At 38.0% G+C, this 15,690-nt stretch overlaps 1 protein-coding gene across 1 annotated transcript in view; it reads right to left on the bottom strand.

Moving 5' to 3' along the window:
- Nucleotides 1-15,690, bottom strand: part of ZC3HAV1 (zinc finger CCCH-type containing, antiviral 1) — a 118,844-nt gene that overhangs the window by 53,224 nt on the left and 49,930 nt on the right. The window contains exons 4-6 of the mRNA XM_044679009.1: nucleotides 10,858-11,901; nucleotides 9,079-9,285; nucleotides 8,144-8,245 (exon numbers count right to left, since the gene is read on the bottom strand). Of these exons, the coding sequence (XP_044534944.1) occupies nucleotides 8,144-8,245; nucleotides 9,079-9,285; nucleotides 10,858-11,901 (1,353 nt within the window). The remainder of the gene's footprint in view (nucleotides 1-8,143; nucleotides 8,246-9,078; nucleotides 9,286-10,857; nucleotides 11,902-15,690) is intronic.

Genomic DNA, 15,690 nt, shown 5'->3' with positions numbered 1-15,690 from the left:
TAACTTCATTCTCTGTGGAGTCTTTTAATAATAATATTTAACTTCCCTGATAACACCTTTTAATTAGATTTATTTTTGCATTTTTTTTTGTCTGAGATCATTATTGCTATCCCTGCCTCTTGTACTTCAGCTTAAGCATAATAAATTCTGTTCCAGACCCTTTTTAAAAAAACTCTGTGTCTCAGTTTTAACTGTTTCTTTTAAACAAAATATTATAGGATACTGGTTTCCAAACTATTCTGTTATCTACTTCTTTTTTTAAGGTGAATTCATCCCATCCACATTCACAGTTGTGACTGCTAACTGTGCATTTCCCTCCATCTAAATTCTACTGTTTATCGTTTCATTTTTCTTTTTTCCTTACCCTCCTCAAAAATTTGTTTGTTATCTGGCTACTGTTTCTTAATCTACACTCCATTTCACCAAATCCTTCTTCATTCTCTTATCCCCTTCCCTGCCTACTTTCCTGTTAGGCAAGATAAATTTATATTAACAATTGAGTGTGTATTCTTCTCCCTTTGAAAGCATTTCAGATCAGAGTGTGGTACAAGGTTTGCCAATTTCCTGTACCATTTTCTCCTCCTCTGTAAAAGTTCTTCAGAGCATGAATCTTTACGAAATATAATTTTTCTTCCTTCCTCTCCCTTGTCTTAGGGGTATCCATCTTTCTCTTCCATAGTTTTTTAAATTAAAATTTAAAAATACATTTTTTTACCAATTACATGTAATAACACATTTCCACACAAGTTTTCTTAAGTAATATGATCAAACTTATCTCCTTCTCTATTCATCCCTCTCCCAGTTCTGGCAGGAGATTCAATCTGAGTTATAAATGTATTATCATGCAAAACATATTTCCATATTATTAATTTTTAAGTTAATAATCTCAAACCAAAACCCCAAAACATTTACCCAAATAAAAAAGTGAAAAATTATGTTTTCATCTGCATTCCTTCTCTAACAGTTCTTTCTCTGGAAGTGATAGCATCCTTTGTCACGAGTCCCTAAGAATTATCCTGGATTTCAGTACTGCTGAGAGTAGCTAAGCCTTTCACAACTGATCATTCTACAGTATTGCTGTTACTGTGTATAATGTTCTCCAAGTTCTGTTTATTTCACTCTGCATCAGTTCATGAAGTTCTCTCCAGCTCTTTCTGAAATCATCTTGTTCTTCATTTCTTACAATACGATAGTACTCCATCACTATCATATGCCACAGTTTGTTCAGGCATTCCCCATTTGATAGATATACCCCTCAATTTCCAATTCTTTGCCACCACAAAAAGAGAAATTATAAATATTTTTGTACAAATCAGTCCTTTCCCAATTTTTTATTGCTATGGAATACAGACCTAGTAGAGGTATTAATGGATCAAAAAGTATGTACTGCTATATAACCATTTGGACATAATTCCAAATTGCCCTCTAGAAGAGTTGGATCAGTTCACAACTCCACCAGCAATGCATTAGTGTCCCAAATTTTGCCATATACCATCCAACATTTATCATTTTCCTTTACTGCCATATTGGCCAATCTGATAGGTATGAAGTGGTACCTCAGAGTAGTTTTAATTTGCATTTCTGTAATCAAGAGTGATTTATAACATTTTTTTCATAATTGCTGATAGTTTTTTATTTCTTCATTTGAAACTGCCTATTCATATCATTTGATCATTTTGTCAATTGGGGAATGAATGTATTCTTTTTTTTATTTATTAACTATTTTATATTTTTTCACTTTTTATTGTCAAGCAAAACATAATTCCATATTGGTCACTGTTTTCAGAACAAGTTCAGACATTAACAAAAACCCAAAATAAAACCATATATACACTGATGTGAAAGACAAATTCAACAGTTCTTTCTTTGGAGGTGAATAGCATTCCTCATCATAAGTCTTTCAGGATTGTCTCAGATCATTCCACTACTGAGAGTATCAAAATGTTCACAGATAATCATCCAATTTTATTGTCCAATATTGCTGTTACTGTGTACAATGTTTTCTCAGTTCTCTTAAGTTTTTCTCTGCATCAGTTCCAGCAGATCTTTCAAGTTTTTTCTGAAATCATCTTGCTAATTATTTCTAATAGTGCAATAGTATTCCATCACCAACATAAACCACAATTTGTTCAGCCATTCCCCAATTGATGGATATCCCCTCAATTTCCAATTCATTTGCACCACAAAAAAGAGCTGCTATAAATATTTTTGTACATGCTACAAAGGTCCTTTCCCCTTTTTTATCATCTCTTTGGGATATACATCCAGTAGTGGAATTACTGGATCAAGGGATATGCACAAATGACTTCTATTCTTATAAATTTGATTTAGTTCTTTATATATTTGAGAAGTTAGACCTTTATTAGAAAAATTTGCCATAAAATTTTTTCTCCAGCTTATTGTTTCCCTTTTAAATATTAAAAAAATATTATCCCAACATAATCAATTCATACTCATAGCTACTATCTACATAGACTTAAAACTACCTAGATATAGGTAATACAATAATAATAAACACAATGATAAAGTACTAAGGAGTTACATGCATTATCTTCCCATAAAGGAATGAAAATAACTTAATGTTATTGAGTTCCTTGTCATTTCCCTTTCAAATTTACCTTTTAATCCTTTCAGTCTTATATGTAAAATTCAGATTTTCTATTCATCACTATTCTGTTCATCAAGAATAATGAAATGTTCTCTCTTTCATTATGTCTATTCTCCCTCCTTCCCCCTCCAAAGGATTAATCACAGTTGTGTTTTTGTAAAACCCTTTACCTCTGTTTTAGATTCAGTACAAAGTATTGGTTCCAAGGCAGAAGCTTGAAAAGGACTCGGCAATTTTGGTTAATACTTGGCCCAGGGTTACAGAGTTAGGAAGTGTCTAAGGTCAGATTTGAAATCAGGTCCTCCCATCGCTTAAGTCTAGATCTCTCCACTGAGCCACCTAACTGTCCCAATTACACTCAGTTTTGCTGAATATGTTATTCATGGTTGTAATTGTGGCTTTTTTGCATTACAGAATATCATATTGCAAAACCACTGTTCCTCTAATGTAGAAGCTGTCAAATCGTGTGTGTTCCTATGTCCATGACATTTGAATATTTTCTTTCTGGCTGCTTACAATATTTTCTCCTTGACCTGTGTGATAATTAGATTAAGTCTACACTGCCCATCTTTAGATTTAATCACCAAAGGGGAGAGAACCTCCAATTCTGGGAGGTCCGTAATCCACATGTGCTAGAGTGGGTGATAAATCAGAATCGACTGACTGCCCCCTAGGCAGTCCTATGAGAAGCGTCTATTGTGATTGGACATGCAAACTAGGGGAAGGCACAGGAAGTGATGTGTAAGTGACCCCTTTAAAAGGAGAAAGTCTTCTGGTGGAGGGGTCTTCTGGTGAAGAGGGCTGATCGTGAAGGAGTTCTTCTGGTCCATGGAGGAGTGCTGGCTGGAACACTGAGACCTTGTTGGTGAGACTGCTTTAAATATCTTCTTTAGAAGTCAACGTGGTGAGTTCAAAGACTGAATCTTCCTAAACTTCTCTTAAGGAACTTCCCTTTAATAGACTCTGTGCTTCATTCACCTCTGGGCCTCTGACCCTCTGACTCTCGGCTGAGGGTTAATTAGATCTACATGGATTAATTAGAGGATCTTAGTAAATTACCTACTGTGTTAGATTTTTATTTCCTTATTTCTTCTACCTCTATCAATTGTAAATAAACTTTCATAAAAGTCAATTTTGACTTGAGATTATTCTTAATTGAGGATTGATAATTGTTCAATCCTCTGGCAACCATCTTTTAATACATTGAACCCAAAAAAACCCTTTTTGCCACTTACACCTGGGAGGTCTGGAATTTGACTATATGATTGCAAGAAGCTTTCAATTGGGAACCTCTTTTATCATGGTTTTCAGGCAATCCAGTATTTCTTAAAGTATCACTCCTTGATCTATATTGTGATTGTTGTTTTTCTGATATTTCCAATTTTCTTCCATTTTTTCATTCTTTTGACTTTGTTTTATTGTTTCTTGATGTTTCATGGAGTCATCAGCTTCTACTCTAATTTTTAAAGGATCATTTTCTTCAATAAGCTTCTGTGCCATTTTTTAAATTTGGCCAATATTGCTTTTTAAAATTGTTGTTCTTTTCAAAATTTTTTGTGCCTCTTTTACAATGCTATTAATTGCCTATTCATAATTTTCTTGCATTACACTCACATCTTTACCAGTTTTTCCTCTACCACTCATTTGATTTTTAAAACCATTTTTTAGCTTGTCTAGGAATTCTTGTTCAGTTTGTATCCATTTCACATTTTTTTGTACTTTAAGGCTTTGCTTGTGATTGTTTTGACATCCTCATCTTCTTCAGTTTGTTTCTTAATCTTCCCTGTCATCAAAATAGCTTTTTAGGGTCAGATTCTTTTTTTGTTGTTTGCTCATCATTTTCTGGGCCTACTTCTTGATTTGAAATTTTATTTTAAAGCTTGGCTCTACTCCTCAGATGGGGTTGGAGAGATAGTACTCCAAACTTTAGGCTTTTCTGCACTACTGTTTTCAGAGTTGGTTGTAGAGGGTTAGATGTTTAGGGTGCTTCTAAGATGCTGTGATCTGGAGAAAAATGTTCTCTCTTCTCCTTTGCAACAGCAAATGATAGTGCTCAAGGCCTGATACCTTGGGACCGCAAGCGCTCTCTACCCTGAACTGTCATGGAAATGGGTATAGACAATGGAGTTAACAAATATTGTCCTATCCCACACCCAGTACTAGCACCCACAGGAATTCCTCATAGCCACTTTCTGACCAATTGAAGATCAACTTTTTACATGCACCCAAAAAATTTAAATTGTATTGTACAATGTATATCTTGCAATTATTTTTGTTGGAATTGTTCCATGTTATTCAAATTTGATCTGAAAATTATTTTCGTAATTGGAAATGTCATAACAGTACATTGGATATTGTTCACTTGCAAAAGAAATTGTTTCTATTGTCCTAAATGTATATATGTGCTAATTCTCTTAACCTGTTTATGCTATATTTGCAAAAAATATATATGTATATATTTATATATGTCTTTGCCAGAATTAGGCTTATATAAAAACCTATTTGGATTGAAATTGCTAAAAAAAAAAATCTACCTTTTAATTGAAAGAGAGATGTAATGATTCAGTAACCAAATAGTATGTTATAATTTGGGAATATTTGTACTTTTGTATGTGCATCAATTGTTGTATTATCCTTTGTTGAAAAACCCTTTACCTGGTGAAAAATCTTGTGCACTCACACTGTGAATTTGGTTTAGGAAACTGATCTCATTTTGAGTGAGAAACTTTTGGTTGGCTAAAAAACATTTCCACATGAAATGTGAGCCACCAGTCTAACATTTTTCATTGTTTATTTTATTTTTCATCTGTAATGAGGCATTTGATTTTACGTTTTTCTTTTCTTTCCTTTTATTTTTCCCATTTTATTTTTTCACTCTACTTTGGATACTGATGTATATGGGAATCAGTACCAAGATTTTGATTTTGTAGATTAAGATCATTTTTTATATATTGGCCCTATTTGTTTATCCAAAAGCTTAAGGATATAGGAACCTGCAAGCATTTGGTAAATATCATGGGACTAGTATGTATTATTGTGTCTGATTTCAGAAGGAGAGACCGCGACAGAGTCTTTACAATTTGCCAGAAAGCCTAAGATCCAAAGAGACCTAAAATCCATATGAGAAAGATGGATATCATTTGCTAAGGTCCTGGTTGGAGGTAAAAGGACGCAGTGTTTTGACACCCTCAAATGCAGGCCGGCCTTCTACCAAGTTTCCAACTAATATCTCAATGTGGCTGGCATCTTGGCTCCACCATCCCGAAAATCTGACATAAAATCAGACAGGGAAATAAAACTTCCCTTTCCGCTCAAACTAGACCCTTCTCTCACTTTAAGGCTTGACAACTTCCTACACCCTTGACACTATGTGTCCCACAGGTTTGTGGAACTTATGTTTCACATTAATTTGGGCCTTCTTACATTTTCTGATTTGAAATTTTATTTTCCAATGTTATTTTTTTTAACAAGAATTTTTTGATTGCTAGATTTCACTTTGCATCTTTTTCAGATTTTTAATCTTCTTCCTACAATTAGTTTTTACTTTTTTCTTTTTTTTCTTCCCTTTTCCCTTTAGAATTTTCCATTCTTTTTTGTTTTCAAATTTTTTTTCCACTCACTCTAATCATTTTTTTTCTTCTTTTTAATAAAAAAAGGGGGGATATGTAGCAATCCAGGTATACATTAATTGTGATATTATTTTAAGAAGTATTCAAAAACTTAACTCTTATACTGCTAATGATTGATCTCTGTAATCTTGAGTCAAATTGAACATCGACTTTGACCTTGCCAAATCCCTAGCCCTTCCCTAAGGCTACACCCCAGAAGAGAGGTCAGTTATCTTAGTCTCCTTACTTTTCCTTCAATAATCAATTAACATAGGTATCAAACAGCAGTAGATGCCTTAGGCCATATCAGCTCTGGATGCAGATCTTAGCTCTACCTATTGTTTTTGGTTTTGGCAGTTTGCATTTTATGATGATTACCTCATAATGTTAATGTATCAAGCCACTGAGCTCTCCCCTTCCCCCCATACTGTGGTAACCCCAATAAAAGTGACAAGAAATCAATTGGCAAGGAAGCTCTTGACCATCAGAGCTTACACGCTGTCTGTCTACCTTGTGCCAAAACTTTCTGTGTCTGTGTGTCTTTATTTTCGCCTTATGTTCTCTTTCCATTAATCCTTAACCTGTAACCCATTTTCACTCAGTCCTTGGTTCCCCTTTCTAAGTGTCCAACCCACTAGAAATCTTCGTGAAGCTGCTGGACGGCTTCAATCCCAAAGCTACTGCTGTTGCTACTACTTTTGCCCCCTTCAGGGCCCACCACTGGTGATGCCACCATGTGGCCTCAAGGCCATGCCCATCCCAGAGCCACAGACCTCTCCTTACAACCTCCTAAGTTGTCTTGGGCAGGAAAATTTCTGATTCTGACGTTTTGTGGGCTCTGCCACTCTAGAATTCAATTTGAAGTGTTACTTGAAAGCTGCTTAGAGGAAAATTGGGAGAGCTTGGTTGTTTCCTCTAGTCTGCCAGCTTGGCTCTAGCCACAGAGGTCCATTATGTTTTTGAAAAGCAAACTTGGCTCCTGGAATTATATAGGAATTGACATCCCTGAGACAAAGACAAAGAGTTATTAAATATAGATGCCTGATAGAAAATTGAGGAGGCAAAGGAGAGGAGGGGGTTAGAGAATGACTTGCTAAAGAAATGGAGACAAACACATCCCAATTGAGAGGAAAGCTCTAAGGTGCTGTACCACACTCAACCACAAATTTTTTCTCCTCATCTTGCATGTTTTGCCTAAAAAGAGGAGAAATTCAAAGGGACTGAGAGGGGTGAATGTGAAGCCCCCTATGGCCTTTTATGATTATAATAGTATTAGCCTTAATGGTTATTTTAATAATATAATCATTAGTCTTGAGTTATTAGTCAAATATAACTTGCTTTATAAGAATTACAAACATTAAAAAAGAAAAATACAGTTTAGGGTGGTTTCAAATCTTGTTTACAGGCATTTTGACATTAAACCTATAACCCAAGAGTTTCTCCTAAGCCCAGCATACCTTGCAATCGGTTGTGTTTAGATTAGGAACCCTTTCACAAGATTCCCCAGAATCTAGAGATTAGGAAACTTGTACATTCCAAGTTTAATTCCAGCATTGTCTTGGGTTTCCTAGATCTTTCTGAAACCAAGGACAAAGAATATTCTGAAATCCTTTCAACTAGATAATGGATACAAGGTAGACTGAGGGTTGACCCAGTCCAATTGGATACCTACTGACTGTGTGAGCCTAGGCAAATCATTTAACCTCTCAATGGTCTTTGCAGCTTTCTAAAGAGTATAAATTAGAGAGAAGATGCCAACCTGTACCAGTTAAAGGGAATCCATTCATCAGAGAGTTCCCTATATAACTGGCATTACAAGTCCAGTTCATCGCTCTAACAGCATGTATCCTCCATCCCCACCCAAGCTATCCAGGTCAAATTCCAGAACTTCTGTATTTTCCAGATTAAATCTCTCAACACTACTTACCTTGCAGTTTACAATCTGTATGAAGAAAGTCAAGACAAATCTCAGTGGAGTCATTATTTTCCATTTCTGAAGGTGCTGTGTTAGAAACCCTGGCTCTGCAATCTAAAGAAGAGAAAACACGCAAAATAATTGCTTTCCTGAAGGGAAAAATACTCATGTTCTTTTGGGGCGAGGAGGGTACATCATTGATTATCAAAGGAAACTACCTTTCTTATTTAAAGAATAAGGGAAGCCTTTCCCAAACTCTCTTAATCCTAGTCTCTGTCTTCTTTAGATTATTTTGTATTTATCCTGGATATATCTTGTTAGTACATAGTTGTTTACATGGTTAGCCTGTGAGTCCTTCAAGGTCAGGGACTGTCTTTTGCCTTTCTTTGAATCAATTTGAACCATATTATTTTAATGCAAGTTCCTGGACCCAGATTAAAGAACCCCAGTCCAAGCTATGGCACATGGCTATATTTCCCTGACACCAGGAAGGCTGATGGATCACTTGAGCTTGGGAGTTCTGAGCTACCAAGCTGCTATCCTTAGTCTGGGATAGATCCATCTGTCCTCAGTCTGGCACCAATACAGCAAGCCTCAGAGAGTTAGGGGCTACTCAGCTGCCTAAGTAGCTCACAGTGCAATAGCCCAGTCAGAAGCAACGTAGTCTAAGCTTGTAGACTGAGCAGCAGTGGGACTGGGGCTAGGAAAGGGGGTGGCATGACCAGTCTGGCCAAGATAAGAAGGCTCGTCTAGCTCTGGCCCTATAAAACAAGGTGCTGATCTGTACTAAGAGAGTATTTCAGTCCCTAGAGGCTCCCTTCAGAAATGAAGTCACAGGTCTGGAACAACAACAATAATAAAAAATAAAGATGCTGCTTGCAAGATACTGTGTACATCTTTTAGATGACCTTATTAGGAGCAGGTGAAGAAATGGTTTCTCTACTTACCCTCTGCGTTTGTACTTTTGGAAGGAGATGTTCCTCCACTTTTGCTTGCAGTCAAGGTGTCAGAAGTTTGACAAGAGCCAGAAGAAGAAACAGATCCAGCTTGGCCAAAAGAAAACATCCTCTCTCTAACCACTGTTTGGTTACTCAAGGGTGATGGGGCTGCCTTGTACATTGAAGCTGGTGTAGAGACAACGGGATCTTGCATCACTAGGGAAAAATGAAATTTTGAGTTCTAATCAGAAGCTTTATTTTGGTTTTATCTCAGGTGACCACAAGTACTCATTAATAATACCTTACATTTATTTAAGACTTTGCAACTATCAATGTATTTAAGTACATACACAAACACACATAACAATGTATATTTATTTCCTTTAATCTTCACAACTCTGACAAGTGAAAGGAAAGAATTTGGGCAAAAGGTAAAAGGCCAGTGTGGAGAGACAGAAGTTTGATGGAATGCAGAAAACAGGATATACAGGAGGAAATATCGGAATCCTGGGGGAAAGGGTTCTGAGGTAGTTAACTATCAACTGGAGAGTGAGGAAGCTGTGGAGAAGTACACAGCTTCTGGACTTGGCTCTCTACGCAATCCAGTATGAGATCTGTCCTAATCTCCTACTTTGGTTCCTGTTGTTCCTGAATTATCCCAGCCAGCAAGTTGACATCTATTGAATGCCTAAGAAAATAATACCAGTGAGATTGACCTGAACTTCTTAGTTTCCTCTGTAAGCTCAGCCTGCAGACTATGGTGACTAGGTCACTCCTGGCTCCAGCCTCCTGATCCAGCAGCTAGCTCTGAACTTTCACCAAAGACTATTTGGATGGGCTCAGACTAGGGCAGTTAAGACAGGAAGGTGGGAAATTTAAGCAGAGAGGGAAATAGCGTAGCTCCAACATTGTTGGGGACCGAAGCAACCTTTTGCAGATCAGTGAGTATGGGACAGATAAAAAATTATTAGTTATAAGGAAATTCCTAGACCTCCATCCTTACCCAATCCTAATTATCATCTGTAATAAATTTGTTGTTGTTGAGAGCTAGCAGTCAGATTGCCTTTCTAAGAGTCTCAGGGCTGAGAATAGCTATCTTGTTCTCTGTGCCTTGGAGGAGTCATCATGAACATGGGGGTTCACCAACCTCATTTACCAGTCAAAATACAATCTTACACAGGTAAGCATAGGAGATATAATTGTCCTCATTTCATAACTATGGAAACTGACCTGAAGAAATGACTAATAAGTGATGATACTAGGAATCAATCCCGTCTTCTTACTGAGTCATGGTGCTTAGATTTCTGATTTCTCTTCCCAAACATAACCTCAAATTTGTTCTTTATTGATATTGGGACTTAATCCTTTTCTTTCTTTCTCTTGTTATATCATATTTTACTTGCTAACTACAACCCTATTAATATTTCCATTTCAGAGTTTTTTTTTTTAAATTTTCAAAGGACTCTGGGAAATGGCTCTATCTACTTTCCTAATTGGACCTCCCTCTCTTTTTTCTTTGGGGTTAATATCATGGTTCTCTATGTTTGATGTAGAGCAAGACATTGAATCTTCCTAGGTCTCAATTCCTCATCAGAAGATCCTTACATCAATGAAATTGCAACTCTGGTCCCCAATTTGTTATTATTTCTACTACTCACCTTAAGTCCCACAACTACCCTGACATGAATGCAGATAACTCCACCAGTGAGAGTGATCCTCCTCCACTACTACACCATAACCTCTGATTCTATAAATCACATTTTAGATTGCTCTGAAGGCCCATCTTACCTCTTGGTAAAGAAGGCTGGACTAAATTGCACTTTTGAATTCCACTTTGGGTGAGAGATGCAGATGAGGCTTTTGGTGGTCTACTAGCAGTTGCTGTGTTAGACATGGGGAGGGCTTGGATATTCTGAGATGCACAAGAGGGATCTTTTCTGTCCTTTTTAGCAATTATTGCAGAGTTCAGATTCAGGGCATCAACTTGATGTGCTAGTGCTTCATCAACAAGTTTGTTCAGGTTGTGCTGCTGCTCATGTGTATTCCAGAATGTTCTTGATCTCACAGTAGAACTGACATTAGCAACACTGTGATTTTCAATTGGGGTTTCCAATTTCCCTATCGATGTTGCTGTCTTAGCTACTTGGGGATTCACCAGTGTGGACTGGTTGTCCTTACTCTTACATGAGGATTCCTCTTTCTTTCCATTAGCTGTTGGTTTATATTTTGAAAACACTACAGGATTGCTGCCTTTGCCCTGCACATGAACAGTTTTTGGGAGAACAGATGAAGAATAGGCTTTTTGATTTCCAAAGTCATCTCCTGCATTTGCACAGTTGTGGGAAGGCATTACTCCACTTTTGCTAGTGGTTATGAGATCTGGACCAGAGAAGGAATCGTCTTCACTTCCAAAGAACATATTTATTTTTCTCTCAGCTCTACTACTCATTACAGGGATGGATCCTTTGTCGGTTGAAAATGGTGGAGAGGTGGAGGCAGCAAGCTGGGAACCATCTTGGCTCCCATAGTGGCTTTCTCGATGGCCAGTCACTGAAAAGCTTGAATTTGTTCCAGCTTGACAGCCTTCTTGGGTATTGGAAGTCTTAGGAGATCCTGATACTGACTGAGCACAATCTTTACTCAAAGTAGTGGTTCTGCTCTCCTTCGCTTTGCCTTCAAAGGATGGCAGTGGTGCTGGAGTTGTTTTATCTGGTCCTGGTATGTGGGCTGTTCCAACCAAGGCAGAAGGTGATGGAGCCAATTCTTGTGTCTCGAAAAAATATCGATTTCTACTTTGGCTTCTACTTCCTCTTTTTCTTTGGTCTGACAGGCCTGAGGAAAAGGGAGTCAGGGGATAAGCAGAGGGAAAGGAAGGGCAGAATTAAAGACAGAATACAGAAAATAAGAACAAATAAGTTTAAAGGAATGAGATTTAAAACTATGAGCAAATTCACAAATCAATTAGTCCAACCTCTTCATTTTACAGATGAAGAAACTGAGGCCTAAGGACAGTAAGTGCCTTGGCCAAGATCATAATTTGGAACTGGCCAAGATATGAATCAAAGTCCTCTGACTCCAAAGTCAGAATTCTTTCCACTTTTATCAAATTGCTGTCCAAATTCTTACCCTATATCTTTCTTCTTGAAGATGTCACGTAACTCAAATCGTGTCAAAATCACATGGACCAATCTGACAAACAAAAACTATAAGTGATGAAATGGATCCCCATCTTCCCATCCTAAAAGTGGATTAGACAGAAGGAAAGGAACCATTAAAGAGTGAGAGAGAAAAGCAGTATGAAAAGAGACAAGGAGTTGGCCTTGAAGTCAGAAAAATGTGGATTCATGTCCTGCTTCTCAGTACATACTACCTGTGACTATAGGCAAGTCACTTAATTTTAAAATGCCCCAAATGACTCTCTGACACTGTAGGTTATAAATAAGTTGTGGATTTGCACCCCTGGGGAGAATTTCCATATTGGAAGTTCCCAACATCAATGAAATCAGAACCAAAAAGAGGAGAGGGGGATAAGAAGGGAGGAAAGAAGAAGCAGAAATAGAGAGTATGGTCACTGGGGCATATAGTCCTGAAGGATATGCACGGGGGAATAGAATCAGACACAGGTAAAGGAGTTCAGTGTGACCTACTTAGCCATCTAAGATAAGAGGAAAGAAGGAAAAGATGAGAGAAAAAACAGGAAAACCTTAAAATGTGAGAAAGGAGACAAAGTTCATATCAGATGGTTCCAATCTACTCAGAAAAGGAAGAAGCACTGTCATCTTCTAAGATAAGTATGGTAATGCCATTGGGTTAGACTTGAAGAGATTTAGAATCATTACTATGGGGCAGATTCTCAAAGTGGGCACTACCGCCCCTGGTGGGTGCTGCAGCAATCCAGGGAGGCAGTGATGGCCATAGGTACATTTATCTTTCCTATTAAAATTTAAAAAATTAATTTCTGGGGGCTAAGTAATATTTTTTTCTGGAAAGGGAGCAGTAGACCAAAAAAGTTTGGGAACCACTGCTGTAGGGAATGGGATAAGGAGACAATGAAAGAAGAAAATAAAGACTTCTGAAAAGCAGTGGTGTCCAACTCTAGCAAAGATTCTTACAGGTTGCATATTGACTTGGAAAGACGCAAGTTAACACTACTTAAATGACATCCTATCTTTATTATCTTAAAATATTTCCCAGTTACACTTTAATCCCATTTAGCACACAGTGGGCCTTAAATTTGACATCTTTGTTGTACAACACAGAGTCCAATGGAGGCTTTAGGCAAGGGCTCCCTGGAACAGGGAGATGAAGGGAACCAGGAATGGGGATGGAAGAATAAGGAGTTTGTAGGAAACCACAGAGCTGGTGGCATTGAAGATAGAAGGAATGAACGATGCTAATTTTAGGGATGTCTAAGAGGACTTAGGGGATGAAAAGGAACAGACAGCAACCTTACAGCAGAGAGTTTGGAAGTAGGGACCTGATAGAAGTACTAAATTTTAAAAACAGCAAGTCTGAATTTTCTTCTCTTCCTCGTCCTCTTCTAGGTACTGTATGACTAGAACTTAGGGAAAGGGTAGAACATGGGGGGGGGGTGCAGTAATGAGAGGGAAGAAGGTGATGATATAGAGAGGGACATCTGGGCTTTCTTCTTCCTTGTCCTGGTCTCCAATCAATTCTGGAGCAAAAATGAGAGAAAAAGAAGTGGAAGGAACAGCAGAGTATGAGAAATAATGTGGCCAAAAGAAAGGACACTGGGCTTGGCTGAAGAAGACCCAGGCTTCAGTCACGGCTCAGATACAACCAGCTTCAATCTCAAGAAAGATACTTAACTCCCTGAATTTCTCTCCTCTATTAAAGAAGATAATAATCCATCAATCAACAAGCATTTTTTTAACATCTAATATGTGGTAGGTATAGTAATATAATGAATGAAACAGTCTATGCTCAAGGAGATGACATTTTAAAGGTAAAGACAATGCATATGTTTGTACACGTACAAACACACACACACACACACACACACACACAGTGAATTCTGTTATATATGATTTTGTTCCCAAAAAGCTTTGTATTATACAAAACTAGGCAGTAAAAACCACAGGGCTTTTGGGGAAAGTGGTGGTAGGGAAACAATCTTCAAAAACTGCGTGGCTAACACCTTAAAAAATTTTTTTAAGACAAGATAATTAAACTGGCTGTATATTTTATATGGGTTAAATAGCTAAGAAATACATAAATACTAGCTGCTCCTTGGCCTAAGAAGGCCACATGGATGAAGGCAGGCAGGCAGGACTCCAGGGGCCAGGAGGCAAAGGGGTACCAGGGGGTGGGGGGGGTGATTCGGATTAGCCCCTCTCCACTCACAGCTCCAGGATGCTGCACTGAAAAGATAAAACGACATACACCGGCACTCTTCCTTTACAACCCTGAAGTCTACTTATGGAAATAAGGGTTGGAAGGGCTGCAGCTTGGGAGTTACTGGGCAGTGGTACAGCTTTCAGCATTCAAGCTATTCTCAAGATAAAAAAGCCATGTTAAAGCAAACTCAAAATTTCTATTATGCTCAAGATGTTTCCTAATATAACAGGCACATGGAAATAAATGGTTGCTGTCAAAATAGGTTATAATAGAACTATGCATCTGTATACAATATATACATACACAAACACACAATAACAGTACAAATTGAGGAGAGTGTGTCTAGAAATTTCACACATGTATGTAAAATTTTAGACATATTTTATACATATTTTACATGTATACACATCTACATACAGGCACAAAGAAACGTAAAAAGAGATAATATAAATATGTATATATCCAAGGTAGGGGAAGGAAACAAGCATTTACTAAATTCCAGCAACTGTGTTAAACATTTAAAAAATATTTTCTTATTTAATCCTAACAACAACTTACTATTCCTATCCACATTTTGCAACTGAGGAAACAGAAGTATTTAAGTGTTTTAGCCAGGGTCACATAGCTAGTAAACGTCTGAGGCTGGATTTGAAAATCTAATCTTCCTGACTCCAGCCCCAACCCCACAAAGCGGCTTCAAGTTCAGAAAGGAGAGGGGTGCAATGGGCCAGGATGGCTTCATGAAAAGATGCTGCACCGGGGACGAAATGGGGTACCTTCCAGGCACGTAGGAAAGCAAAGGCAACAGCACACGGAAAGGAGATGGGAGTGTGACATCTGAGCAGTGGAAAAAGGGTGGGTTTGGATCAAAGGCTGCAGGGGGAAGGAGAATGTCAAAGCAGACTAGGAAGATGGGCTGGGCCAAGTGGAGAAGGGCTTAGAAAACAAACAGGGGAATTGAGGCTATAAGAGCCCCTTGGCGTTCCCCTCATAGGGGAGTGACAAGGCCAGAATTGTGCTTCAGGAAATTCTCACTGGCATCTATGTGAAGGACAGGCTAGTGTGAAGAGAGACCTGAGGCAGGACTCAGTGAATGAAGAGGCTGCAGAAATCATCCAGAGGGCCTGAGCTAAGGCGGTCTGTAAGGCAGAGACAGGGTCTGATGGGAAAGGATTTATGGAGACAGAAAGTACAAGATGCAGAAACAGACTAGATTCATGGGGGGATAAAGGAGAGCAAGAAATCAAAAAGAATGCCAAAGTT

Source organism: Gracilinanus agilis, chromosome 5 (genome assembly GCF_016433145.1).
Source record: "Gracilinanus agilis isolate LMUSP501 chromosome 5, AgileGrace, whole genome shotgun sequence".
Classification (NCBI taxonomy): domain Eukaryota; kingdom Metazoa; phylum Chordata; class Mammalia; order Didelphimorphia; family Didelphidae; genus Gracilinanus; species Gracilinanus agilis.
This window is presented reverse-complemented; position numbering and strand designations above follow the sequence as displayed.